Source organism: Oenanthe melanoleuca, chromosome 10 (assembly GCF_029582105.1).
Source record: "Oenanthe melanoleuca isolate GR-GAL-2019-014 chromosome 10, OMel1.0, whole genome shotgun sequence".
In the NCBI taxonomy this organism is placed as follows: domain Eukaryota; kingdom Metazoa; phylum Chordata; class Aves; order Passeriformes; family Muscicapidae; genus Oenanthe; species Oenanthe melanoleuca.
The window spans coordinates 3953356-3967542 of record NC_079344.1 but is presented as its reverse complement, the minus strand read 5'-3'; the positions used below and the strand labels follow the sequence as shown (position 1 = coordinate 3967542).

Sequence of the window (14187 nt, the reverse complement as noted above, 5' to 3'; positions counted from 1 at the left end):
CCCACCAGCTATTACTTCGCTTTTGGAGAGCTAGCTTTGCCACTTGCTGGCTTCCACTACCCTTTGGTAAAGTTGTCTGGCATGCTGGCTCATTTGAAAAGGGGAAGGTCTCAGTCCTGCTGTATTTGACAGCTGAAACATGTGATACGCCAATTGCTGAACTACTCAGGTTGCCCCAAGATGCATTTGCTTTTGTGCTGAATGTTTAAAAATACTTAAACAATAGCTACACAAATTAGGTCAGTGCTTAAGCCAAAACAGGTAACCTGGATTTTTAATGCTGAGAATTAACATGGGCTAAATAAACTGCTGTTTGATGGTTATTTGAAAAACAAGCACTTAGCTGCCTCTTGCAAATGACGACATTCTTCAATACTATTCTTCTTTAAGTGCAGCTGCCTAGGACATTCATATAATGTAGCAACTGGATTTGAAGGGCAGGGATTTGGACTGAAAGAAAGAACCCGTCCACAGTCTCAAAACTGCACTTAGAATTGCAGATGGGAACCAGACAATCAACAAAATGTGTTGTATTTTCTAGGCCTGTTTTCCAACTGTGGTGCACTGTATGCATTACACCTGTCCCAAGCAGGAGCTCAGCCATCATTTTACTGTCATGTGTTTGTCAAGCACTAAACACAATGCCCCTCAGCCATGGCTTTTCCCCCATATCTAGACAAAAAATCCAGCACCTGAGCCCCCAGCCTTGAATCTCTGCTGGGGATTTAACAGCCATATGTGCAACATCATTGTGGCCATTGCTCTCCCCCCAGATGTGACCTAAGCCAAGCTGCTGGCTGAGGCCAGCAAGGACTGGCTCTGCCCTGGTCCGTGCCCTGGCTGCCTCCCCTCTCGCTGCCCTCCTGTGCCCCGGCAGGGGTTATCCTGTTTGGGCCACTCTGCTGCCTTCGGGCTAATTCCACCTCCCACAACAGCAGCAGCCGCTGCCGGTGGTGAAAAGAATGACCGGTGCCGGGGAGCGGTGGGGGCTCTGGGCTGGCTGATGCCCCTTGGCTTTCGGGGCAGCGCGGGCAGGGCGCGCTCCCCGGGCCGGCTCCTCCCCTGCTCTGCCGGCCCGAGCAGCCGGGGCTCCCCGCGGTGCCGCTGGGGCTGGGGAGGGCAGCGGCTGCGGGCGGGCGCGGCTGCCGGCAGGAGGGGGCCGCCCCCGCTCTCGGCTCTATAACGCCGGGGCCCCTCGCCCGGCCGCACCGCATCGCTCCGGTTGCCGCAGCAGCCTGCGAGCGGTTCCCTCCCTCCCTCCCCTCCGGCTCGGAGACACTCGAGGATTAGGGAAGGGAGGGAAATCCATCAGGCGGGAGGCAGGGCGGGGAGGCGGGCCGTCAGCATCCCTCCGCTCCGCTCCGCCCGGGCCGGCGGCGCCGTAGGGCGAGCTCCGCTGCGGGCGCAGGAAAGGGCCGAGCAGCCGGAGGTGCCCGGGGCGCCGGCGGCTCCCGGCGGTTCCCAGCGGCCCGGATCCGCGGCTCGGAGCTGGCGGGGCTCGGCGGGGGAAGCGCCGCTGCTGTTGGCGTGTCCGTCCCTCGCGGTGCCGGCTCTCCCGGGATGGGCCTCCCGGAGCTGGCGCTGTGGCTGCTGGCGGCGGCGGGGCTCGTACGCGGTGAGTGGGGCGGGAGGGTCGGTGGGGACGGCAGCCCCGGGTTCCCCCGGCACGGCGGCTCTCCGGCCCCGGCCGTGCCCTGTGCCCTGTCCTGGCCCCGGCCGTGCCCTGTGTCCTGCCCCGGCCCCGGCCGCTGCTGCTGGCGGGGCTCGCCCCGTCCCGGGCCACGCTGAGAGCTGGCCAGCGCTGGGACCAGCCGGGATGGGACGCGGGAGAAGGACGGTGGGGACGAGGGAGCGAGCTCTCTCAAGGGATTTAAATGGTGGCTGTCCCAGGGCAGAGGCTGTGGCTTTTTGTGGGGGCAGTTGAGAAAATTGGGAAGAGAGAAGTCCGTCTGGAGTGGGACAGGGAGGGCTGACATCCAGAGCACCTGTTCCTACCCTACTGCACATTCCCCTGCGTTGGAAAACTGCCTCTGTCCCTGGTCTTCTCTGTTCCATTCATGTTGACCTGCTCCTTCTCTCCACAGAAAGACAGCAGAAATAAGCATCCTCCCTGAATTTGAAGCGCAAAAAGGACAGAAATACCCAAATATTAGCATGTGTAGTAACGCAGTGCCTATCATCTCTGCCAGGAGCCCCGTACCCCGCTTCGTTTGTAACTGCATGAACAGAGAACAAAGCAGAGTGTACTTGCCCCAAAGAGTTCTCTGTCTGAAGCAGCCCGAGAGCAGTGTTCAGTCTAACCTGTGGCCATTTTTCTCCCATTATGGTGCTTATGCCCTCTGCCCATATCTCTGTTCTGCTGTTCTGGTTATAGCTGTGCCAGGACAAGTGTCAGATCACAGGTACTGTGTTTCCTCTTCATCACTTCTTGCTGTTGGACCGAAGGGTGCGTACATTGAGTAAGCATCATTAACGTTTAGAATGTACCACTCCTGGCCAGTCAAGAAATTATCAAAGAGGTAATCCCCCTAACAGGCTGGGATGAATATTTGTGATTAGGATTTTGTTGTAGTAGCTAATGAGCTATTTGAAATACAGTGGCATTTTTTTCTGGGAATGCAGCAGGTGTAATAGTAGAGACATAATATCTGATAGGAGTGAAAAAGCATGCCTGAACTTTTTCTGATATAGAATCCTTATTATTTATCTTTTTATTCCTGTGCCCAAAGAGTCTCTGCAAGGAGAGTTCCAAAGGAAGCTTTACAAGGAGCTGCTGAAAAATTACAACCCGTTGGAGCGACCAGTCGCAAATGATTCCCAGCCACTCACTGTCTATTTCACCCTGAGCCTCATGCAGATCATGGATGTGGTAAGTCTGTAACCTTGTAGGAAACTGTTTCAAAGGAGGATTTTTCCTTCCTAGAAGGGACATTTGAGATAGCAAAGGAAGATTACAAGAAATTTGCAATCATAACTAATTCAAGACACAATGCCAAATTTTGTCTGCATCTTTGAATAACTAAACTTAGAAGTACAGTTTACCTCTTTCTTAGATTTTTTGTCAGAAATTCCCAACATTTTTAGCCATAGAAAACATTTCAAGGGGAGCTCAAAATGCACACTTTGCTTTTCAAATCCTTAACTGTTCTTAGAACCAATAAGCAGTATAATCTGGGAGGGATTTGCAAAACCAAAGTTCTTGATTTCTGCTGGTCACTTAAGAGCTGTCTATTTTGGAAGATGTAGGGGAGAGGAAATCCTGGCCAAATCCAAATTATGTTATTTCCTTTGGTATGTAGATGAGATTGCTACATTCTATATCCTTAAATAGCTACTGTATTTACAACCACACCTGATTGCTACATCAATAGATATTCCTGTGCTGTACTTGTACAATGCACTGTAGGATCTTTTTGGGTTCAAATATGATTAATTTAAGCCTCACTCTGTCACAGTGGCACAGAGATGCAACTCAGCATATATAAGTGGGTTTACAATATTTGTTTTTACTGAATTCAACTAGCTATGACAACTAATAAGGAAGTTAAAGTCTTTAAGATGTATTTAACCTCAAAATTCCATTATCTTCCCATCAAATGAAGTTCAAAACATGGAGTTAATTTCTTCTGGAGTTGTCAAATTTAATTAAAATGAAAGGAAAATATCCACAGATCACTAGCCAATCTGGGTGTAGTCAATGACTGGCAGTCTTGGCTAATATGATTCAAAAGGAAGCCTTTGATCCTATGTGCCTTTCAAGAATCACCCTTCATAGCCAGTCAGAAACCTTAGTTTTTGCACTGGCTGTTTAGTTACAGCTCATTCTGCTTGCCATAAAACTCTCTGCATTTCTCCCTCCAAGATCTGGGATTGACAGCCAAAGAAAGAAACTAACCATGAAGTAAATTAAGCTTCACGCTATAAAACAAATGAGTTTTCTTCATTGTCAACAAGAAGCAAATGCTGGTGGGAATGACAGCTACTTGCAATAACAATTACTGGTTTAACAAGCTAGAAACAAAGCATGTCACCATCATACTTTCCTGTAGTTTATATATTCACTTTAATGGCTTCTCAGCTGATAGCCACTGAGTCTAATTGGGAGTTAGACCTCTCCAGAGCCAATCCATCAAATCCCTGCCAGAACAGATTGAGCCAGGCTGGATCCTGGTTGCTGCTATTCCTTAGGTAAAGTCTCTTCCATTCCACTCTGACTTCACTGACAGGAAAAGGGAAACAGTATATGAAATCTTTTCTAAGTACAATGGATGTTTCCTACCTTACATTTCTAGTTTTAACCTGTCTTATTAAACCTATTAAACCTTATTAAACCTAGAAATTTTCTACCCCATAGTTGTAGATATGTTTTTCTTTTAATGGTATTGCACATTAATATGCATGTTCATATCAGCAGTACATAATGAGGAATCTGTAAGTGCCAATTGCCCCAGCTTAGTGGAGTTCACTAAAAAATAGAATTAATTAATTGTGTAATGAGAATGAAAGCTGGCATAGTAAGTTATACAAAATCTTTATAAATGGGGAGGAAAAGCAGAGGCAGCATAAGAAAAAATGCAGTTTGGGGATGCATGACTGAAGAGTAGAGCTAGAAAACTAAGGGAGCTTTTAGAGAGGAAGTGGGAGTACATGGTAGGCCTGAGATACAGCAAAAGAATTTGGAAGAGAGGTGGAATTTAGATGGAAGAGGATGGGATGTAAAATGGAAAGTAAGAGGTTTGAAAGAGTGGACTTCAAATAGAAAAATCTTAAGAGACAAAGGCATATCTTAGTGGAAGAAAAAGAAGAGAGGCTAATGGATGGTCATAGCTTCAGTATAATGGCAGTAAAAATAAACTATAGGATGCAGAGAAGCTATTTATTTTTCTCTATTTCTCATGGAAACCCCTCAATCTGCACATAAAACTGGTCTTTGGCTTCTGCTTGTCTGGTATTTCAGTGCTGGCATGGAATCTTAACTTAGGCTTAGGAAAATTTCCAGCATAAACATATTTTGAGAAACAGATTATTGAAACACACTGATATAATTTCCACACTGGAAAAAATTACAGCCACCGCATTTTTAAACATTGTATAGAGGTAAATACCTTCTAACAGTGTTGTTTTCTCTTAAACATCCATCCCAACAGTAGTATCAGAGAAAAATATTCAGCCACTGCCTGTTGGTTTGGAGGGAACACCAGGAATATACACAGCAGCAGTGCTCTTCCTACTCTCATCTACAGAATAGGGAATGGCATAAAAAACAAATGCAATAGCACGAGGCTGTGAAGTTTGTGCCTAGCCTGGCATTTTTACAACAGACATATCTGTATTGACTGTAAGTTAATACAATTAAGAGAAATGTGTGAGACGGTATTTCATCCCCAAAAGTCAGAAGATGAAACCTTCAAAATTAAGTGGTCACACATTTATACTGCAAATGACTGCTTTGAGACACAAGTCTGAAGAACTGGAATAAGCTGAGGTATAGAGTGATAGTTCAAACACAATTTTTACTGCTATCTAAATGGGTAGAAAAATCACAATCTTATTTTAGTTTGGACAGGCCCTCTAGAGTTCATCTTGTCCACTCCCCTACTGTAAAGATGTTTTAAATGGATCATGTTACTCAGGACTTTGTCCAGTCATGTGCTGACCACCTTGACAGCAAGAGTTTCCACAACCTTCCTGGGCAGTCAGTATTCAACTACCATCATGGTAGACTTTTTCCAACATCTAAGCAGACCTGCTATTTTTCAACTTGGGAACAGTACTAAAAAACTGTTCTAGAAAAATGAGACACCTTTTCTTCTTCAGGCAAATAATAATAATAAAAAAGATACTTTTTTTCTAGCAGAAAGCTAGAGAATGAAAACTTGGTAAACCCACATGGTAGAACTCATTCTTTGAGTAGCTGTCAATGGTTCACTCTCAATATATAAGTTTTTCAGCTCTGTTGCTGGAATCTAGAATTTTCACAAGCTTTCTATGTGGAACTTTGGGAGTATCCTAAGCTGGTCTCATCCTTTGCTACTGAGGGAATCTCTCTGAGTTCTGGGCTTGCACCAGTGCCTCTCTGAGTGAGAGCTACTTTATCCTTTTTTGAGGGGCCAGTTCTCTCCATGACCTGTACTTTGGCTTTAGATTAGCTTAAACTGCTCACAAAACTACCTGTGGTGGTTCTTCACTTAACATGTCATATATTTAAAAAAAAACAAGAGAGCTCTAGCTCTGATTCAAGTTGCAAAACTTGGGAGAATGCTGGATCAATACCATCTTAGCTTGTGACTTCAACAAGACTCATGGTGACAAACATTTTGGTGGTTATGAGTGTGACCATTTTGGTCTACTCTGATCATAAATTAGTTAATTTTTTAGAATCAACGTTTAATAATTTATTTAAGAAAGTTGAATTAAGCTACTTATGTTCATGAACATTCAAATTCTTACTTATGTTACATAACACTATTTAGTCAGGAATCTTTCCTGAATACATTTTCTGGCCAATTAAATAATTTACTACACAACAGTTTTTGCTTATTTTCCAGTTTCTCTTGTTCCCTTTTTAAAAAATTTCTAGTTAGGGGAAAGAAAAGCGCTGAATAGTTGTTTGTATGTAGTGAGCAGCAGCAGAATCTCCAGGGAAATCCTGTTCCTTTAGGCTGTTCAACTCACTTGTGCAGACCAAAGGATAAATGAAAGCATGCAAACTTTTTTACATTTACCTGAACTTAGTCAAATTTGCTTATCTCACATTGCCCTTGGTTACTTGCATGACTTAGTTTCATATTTTTTTTTGGTCCTTTTTTTGTTTTACACAGAGAAGTGATCCAGCTGACAATGATTTACATTTTTGCAAAGGCTCTGTGTAAGGATCTTCAATTCAGTATTTGCAACCCAATACCCTGGACCCACTGGGCAAGATAGTAATGTCAAATATCTTGAAATTTTGAAAAGAAAATCGTGCTGACATTCAAAGAAACAGAAAAGCTTCTGGAAAGAAACAGACTTTAAAACAAACATCTTGCCCATCAAAAGAGGGGAAAAAAAGAAATTTAAATCTGGAAAAACGAATAAAACAACCAAATTAAGAGGCTCATTGAAAAATGGTGCTAATGAAGTTCCTAAGCTGTTTATCAGACCTCAGCAGCCTCTTTGCAAACAATGGCTGTGGCAGAAGCTCATCAAATCTGCATTATTCTTTCAATTTTAGCATTCATATGTGTACATTTTAAAATATCTCTCTAAGCTTTATTTTCTTCTCAGTTTGTTGCTTGAATTTTTTTCCCACCATGCTAAAGAGAGAAACTGTTTGCACTTTCATCTTGCAGCCATTTCCATTCCACCATAATTTATTCCTGAGAGTTTAGAAAACTGGAAAGGTGCTGGGATATGCCTTCTGATATTTTTAGTTAGTTTAATACCATGAAAGTTAACAGATTATAACAGAAAACAGAGTATTCTATTTTTCCAAAATCTAATATACCTAAGAGCTCAGTGGAAGAGAAGTTTTCAAATTTCATTTTAATTAGCTACTCACATATTGGTTGGCCTTTATGGTTTAATTCTTTAATTTTAAAAAGCTAGAAAAAATTAAATCAAATATCAAGAAGCACACCAATAATGAAGACATTTTCAGGCTGGGTTTTGGAGATTTCACTACAAAGCTCACCTTAATGCTACAGAAGATACTTAACTAAATCCTGAGCACAGCTCCAATTATCCCTGAAGGTCTGAAGGAGACAGAGTCTGAGTTAGATGGTGGCAAGAGTTAGCCAAGTATCATCCTAGCTGTGAAGGTTTAATACCATGAAAGTTACAGATTATAACAGAAAACAGAGTATTGTATTTTTCCATGAAATCTGAAGAACAGATCAGACAAGAGTCTAAAATATTCTGATAATTGATCTACTTTAACAAGCAGACAACACCTTTCCCTACCCTACTGTAATGAGATATTAATATACTAAGAGAAACTGCAATCTTATTTCTGTGAGATTTGTCCATCTTTCCTGGGCTTCTAAATATCTTCTGGATTTTTTAACTCTTCCTTCAGCGTTTTACCTAGTCTCCTCAAACAGTGTTAGATCTGGAAAGATATTTTAAACATAGGAGGATGTGTAGGATGGGATGGGAAGCAGTGAATGTACACTAATTAAAGGCAGTTTGGAGGAAGGAAAAGAGGACTGACTAAAGGCTATAAAAAACCCTCCTGATAATAGTTCACTTGAGGACATTAGAGATATTCATTGTATGTGAAAATCAGAACTTCTGTTCTGCTTTCTGGTTCCATAGGAGAGATGTTTGGAACTTTTTTGTAAAAAAAATCAGCTTTGGTTTTTCTGTTTGTGTGGGTTTTCCTTCTAATATGAGTAAAGAGAAGCAGTTTCTTAGACATTTTCTTGTTCTTTGTGATGTAAATAATCAGTTTTAGTCATAAAAACTCCATACCTCATATTTTATTTTCTAAATGTGATGGTATGGATGTCCCATTAGCTTAAAAAGTGAGTAAACATCTACTGCTGTGTTGGCTGTGATGAAAAGGACTTGTAACCTTTCTATGAAAAGCCTGGCTAAGGTGTTAGGAAACAGATTTCTCTCTAACACTGCTGTAGAGGACAGGGGCCAGCACATAAAACATTCACATTTTACACAGGGCCTCTTACTAGAACAGCAGAACCTGCAAAGTCACATTATCTAGTAATTATTAGTAGTCCTCAGTAATCAGCTAATGAAGCAAAATTACAGTGCATGATGTAGTTCCTGGGAGTCAGATCTGGATAATACTTGGTCTTATGCAAAGCTTTTAATTCACAGAAGTTTGGGACTGAAATGAATATACTCTTTGTAATATTGAATGTTGTTCCTCTTTTTAAAAAATACTGTCATGTTCTAGAGAGTAGCCAATGCAGGATGTCACTGTTTGATACACAAGTTCACATTTTTGTACCATTTTGTTTGATACACAAGTTCACCTGTTTTGTTTTGACCAATATGGATCAGCTTGTTATGGTCTCTGGTAATTTGTATGGAAAGATTAAAGACCCATATTTTTCTTCATAAATGGTCTTGCCCTTGGCCAGTGGAACTCCCCTGACCTGCAGTGGCCAAGGATCTGTGCCTGAAGTCCAAGCAGAGCTGAGCATTTGCAGCCCTGTGTCAGGGGGATAGTTTCCCTTTGCCATGCTACTGGGGAGCTGCAGGCTTGGTTCCAGCCAGGAACAGCCCTGTGTGTGTGGTTTGCTCTCTGCTCACACAGAACAATCCCATGCTCCAGAAACCTGCTGCTCCTTGGGAAAGCCCGTTCTGCTGTGCACAGAAACTTGGGATTGCCTTGGTTCCTCCAGGGCTGGATTTGCCTTTGACTGCAGTGCCAACATTCATGGGAAGGGAGTTCAAATGCAGGTGGCTGCCCCTGCTGAGCCCATTTCCTTTCTGGGAAGGCTTCTGGAAGTGCTGTGGGAGGATGCTGGGGGCTGGGTGAATTATGTGGGAAAAAGCAGCTCCCAAGTAACCACCATGGCCTCAGCCCCTCTCCTGCAGTGTGATCTGTGTGGGTCTGCAAGTTGGCAGGAATGTGCTGTGGCAATTTTGGGGATGATGGCAAGGGAAGGCAGGAAGTACAACTAAAGCAAGGTGGTATTTCTGTCCCTGTTCTCTGTCTCTGCTCAGGGCTGCATTCTCAGAGCCCTGCAGATACAGTGCCTGCTCTTCTCCCAGCAAAGCACATGCTATCAAAAGTTTCCAGTCATTTACAAATCTAATATTGCTGACAGCAGTTGAACAAAGTATTGTCAATGGATTGGAAGCAAACAATTCTGTATCTCTGAACAGCATATTAACATAAATACATTCAAATGTTAATTACTTCAAATGTTAATTACTTCAAATTTAGATGATACAGATGTGAATTCTTCAATTTCTCCTGAACTCTTCACCATGTTCAGTAGCCTGAATAGACTACTAAACAATCCAACTGTTCCCAATCTAAATATATCTGTGAGTTACAAAAATGGAAAAGAAAAAAAGGAAAAGAAGAAATGAAGAAAGGAAGAAAGGGAAGGAAAGAAAGCAAGCAAGAAAGAAAGAAGGAAAGAAAGGGAAAAAAGGAAAGAAAGCAAGCAAAAAAGGAAAAGAAAGTTGCAATGGGTAGGCAGCAGGGAGCCTATTTGTACAAGCACTTATATAGAAAAAGAAACCTTTTAAAATTCACTTCGCATTTTAATTACTTAAGTAATTTACTTTACTGTATTAACCAGTTTATTTTAAATTTATTCAAAATTAAAAGATTTATTTTCCAAGAATAACCAGAAGCAGTCTGAAGTAAATGTCTATTCAGATTTAACCTTCACTTGTGCTTGCATTTTCATGCCTGTTCCTGCAACCAGAATTTGATTTGTAAAAAGAAAAGGCTGGGAACCCTGGCTTCAACAACAGCTACCTGTGAAGCACTAGGAGCATGGCATGGAGCCATGGTGCTGCTCATTGGCAGCAAGATAAGAATATGATATTCATCCAGTTCATCTCTCCCAAATATTCTGGTAGTGATGTGAAGCCACATTTGCATGGTTCATAATCCTGTTTCCTCATTCCTTGTGTGCTCCTCATAAAAAACTCCCCTGAAGGGAAGATGATCAATAACCATGTGCAGACTTGGAGGACCCACACACGTTTAATTATATAGCACTGCTACTTTGTCCTTTCATTGGCTTGTTTTCTGCATTCAGTCAAAAGTGTTTGCACATTTCTGTGCTTGGCATCCCCTTAATTGCTGTCAGTAACTATGCAGGTGTGCTGGGTTAGGGTTTGAGAGGAAGGCAGCAAGGAAGGAATGAGGCTCTTACCCACCATCTCCAAAACTACTGAATGCAAAAATGAGGACAGAAAAAGTAATAACTACTGAAAAAGCTCCAGAAATTCAGATGAGCATTTTAATGGATTTTGGAGTGCTCACTCCATCTCTGTCCCCACAGACAGAAATAATCTTCTCACAGAGGAGAATTTGCTCTTTTGTGCTGTGGAAAAAGCAGCCTGAAGGACCGTGTAGGTGTTCTGACATTTCAGTCATGACGCTTGTTGCATTTGTGAAGAAACAGAGATATGGTTGATTTCCATCAAAGTATTCCTCTCAGCTAAGTTCACAGTTTCTCAGTGCCTTTGTGATTCTCTACAGGCATATCAGAGAAGTGGGGGCAGTATGGATTTTCATGGAAAGCAGGAAAGGAAGATCCTTTAAAAGAGGACTCTTGAGTGTGTCCATCAGAGGGGTAGGGTAAGCAATAACTGGAACCTCTGTAATAATGACTCATCTTGAGTTATTGAAGTGTCTCAGCAATACTTCAGTGTCAAGAGTTGCAGACATTCAGCAGGATAAGCAATGCATTTTTTTACTCTGCCCTTCCCCAGGAAGTTTTTTAATTGCCATGGTCATGTCTGTGCTGTATCCTAGACTGAACAGAGAGCCCAAGACATTCAAGATAATGGGTAATGTCACATATCACAGGAATTTTGGAGCAACTCCTCCTTGCTTAATTTTCTATACTTGGGAAGATGGAGGTAGGATGTAGTATAGAGTGACTGTCTGCGATGAGTAATAGCATTTTGCTATCTTGATGCCTTAGGTTTCAGCTTTTATATTTTTCAGTTTCTCTGCTGCTTGGTATGTAACTCTGAAACTTCATACTAGGTGTTAGTAAGCTCTCTTCACAGGGTAGTCAGACAAAACAATCCCTTCCTAGCTAGAGAATCAAGGACAACCAGTACCCAAAAAGCAGAAACAAATTGAAGGGCAGGGGGAAAAGCCAGGGAGTTGAGACTTATAACCTGAAGCTGTAATTGGATAAATAACCCAAATATGTAGATGAATCAAAACTCATAAAAGAGTGGCTTAAAACTTATAAAACTCCTGACTGGGATCCATCTTGGATTCATCCTGTGTGCAGCCTTGGCAAGGCTCTTGCACTGGCCAAGGAGGATCCTTTTAAGGCCGTTCAGTAAGTACCTATTTTGTTCATTTAGTTCTGTCTGGTCTCTGTTCCAGGCAAGCCTTTCTAGGCATCAGTCTGACCCTCTGTAGCTGGCTTTGTCTATGTCCATTTGTAGTGCACAGAGCTATTCCTTGTAGTTGTGTAAGATGCTTCTGTCTCTGTGGCTCTGGTGTTCCTCAAAGGTTTCAGCTGATGCTGGATCTTGGAAAATATGCTCTGGTCAGGTGTGGAAATTTTTGTTACTGTTGCTCACAAAAATAGGATAGGTGAATGCCAGCAGCAGGCTGGTACTGGAGCTTGTGCTCTGATCACACACACGGAGAGAGAGAGACAGCTTGGGTTTCAGATTCTTGTTCTCCCAGAACTTTCTATTCACTCCTTAAAGAAATAACACACTTTCCTTCCACATCAGTCTGCTGGTACATTCAAGTGTAGCAACCTGACCTTTCAATTTCAGTGTTTTGCAGCCAACTTCTAGGAAGATAAATCGAGTTCAAAGACTTTGATTCCCTCTGGTTTTAACACCATGTAATGAGTGAGGCTATGGGGGCTCTATTGTTTGATCTTATCTTGTGGTACTGTTGCTAATTCCCTGATTCCAGCATGTGTTCAGAGCTGGGATGCCTATCTGTGCCAGACTGGCAATGGTAATCCTAGAGCCAATATTTAACAAGAATTCAGGGTTCAATCCTCTCAGCAGGAGTCTGCTACAAAATACACTGGAATCAAGAATTATTTGTAAATAAAGCAACAGAAGACAGTTATTACTTTGCATGTTTGCAAGAAATTTAACTGCACTTTAAGCTGTTTGCTATATTCAAAAGTTGAACTGAGTGAAACCTTCAATTAATCACGGAAATTCATAAGTTAACTTGGAAAATACAACTTGCTCTTCAAAATACATTTTTTTCATGCAAGATGTGCTGATGTATGTGATTAGTTCTGCTATACTCTCCTCATTTCATATGCCTTATCCCTGCTTGTCTTTGCAAAAATGAATGCGTTCATATCTAAATACAATCTCTTGTTAACAATGATGTACTGGAAAAAAAAAAAAAAAAGAAGAGAGACTGCTGTTACAATTATGTCCCCATGGTAACAAAAATGGTACATCATGAGGCTCTCACACATATTTGTAATCTCAGCTTCATTTTCCTGGAACTCAGTGAAAGCCACTTCTCCAGCCCACTGCCAGCACAAAGCCCCGGTGCAGCCAATGGCAGCACAACTCAGACCTAACAGAGCACATTTACATCCTGAGGAAGCTCCTCTCACAGAGGAGTTAAGGTCAGTCTTTTATGCTCGTTCTGCAGCAGCTTTTTGCTGTGATGGATTTGCATCTTTCTGGGGAGACCTGCCTTTCTTGCATCTATCTGGGAGCAAACTGCCTTTTTTTTAAAGCAATACAAAGAAACTGGGGAGAAAGCGAATGCTTTTTGCAAAAGTGTGTAAGATGAGTTGGTCTGGAGAAAATGCTGGCCTTTTTCAGAGGCAAATGGTGCAAGTTAAAAAAAAAAAAAGCAAAATAAACAATCCCCCTCAGAGTTCACCTGAATTAGGTTAAGCAAAGTAATCAGACTCCTTATCTCATACTCCAAACTCAACCTTAACCCAAGTAAACTTCAAATTGTATTTTTCTAATTTTTAAGAAAAAAACCGAAATATTCAAAAAGCCAAAAATTAATATCTAGTCCTATCCTAGCAGCACAGAATGCTCTAGTAATATTTTAGCATTTTAATTTTAGAAACCTTTCAACTTTCTCAGAACTTTAGCTCCAAGCAGAAGCATACTTGTCTGTTGTATTAAGGTTTACTTCCCCACTGTTTTGTTTCACTCCATGTACAGCTGAACAGTGCATGGGACAGAGGAACTCCAGGCTTCAATGCCCATGCAAAGCATATCTGAAAATCCCCATTTTTTCAGATTTCCACATAGGTCAAATTTTACAGTTACTAAAGTCTGAATTGTAACTATGTGTAAGCTCACAGTAAACCTTGTATTAAATATGTACTGGCTCAAGAGTTAAACACAGACCAGAACTGTAAACTAAGGCACCTGTCCACCACTCTTTCCTTTCCTGCTCTCCCATTCCCTCCCTCCCAGCTTCTGGATGCTTTTCCTCAGGAGGTGGCTGAGTGAGTTGCAGAGCTTCCTGCAAGTTCCCATCCTATGGAGCCTGGAGCTTGCTGTGGCTCAAGC

General features: G+C 42.1%; 1 protein-coding gene across 1 annotated transcript in view; it reads left to right on the top strand.

Annotated features, from left to right (window-relative positions):
- Positions 1-1342: 1342 nt before the first annotated feature.
- CHRFAM7A (CHRNA7 (exons 5-10) and FAM7A (exons A-E) fusion) overlaps positions 1343-14187 on the top strand; it is a 36101-nt gene continuing 23256 nt past the window's right edge. The window contains exons 1-2 of the mRNA XM_056499786.1: positions 1343-1615; positions 2730-2869. Of these exons, the coding sequence (XP_056355761.1) occupies positions 1561-1615; positions 2730-2869 (195 nt within the window). The 5' untranslated portion in view covers positions 1343-1560. The remainder of the gene's footprint in view (positions 1616-2729; positions 2870-14187) is intronic.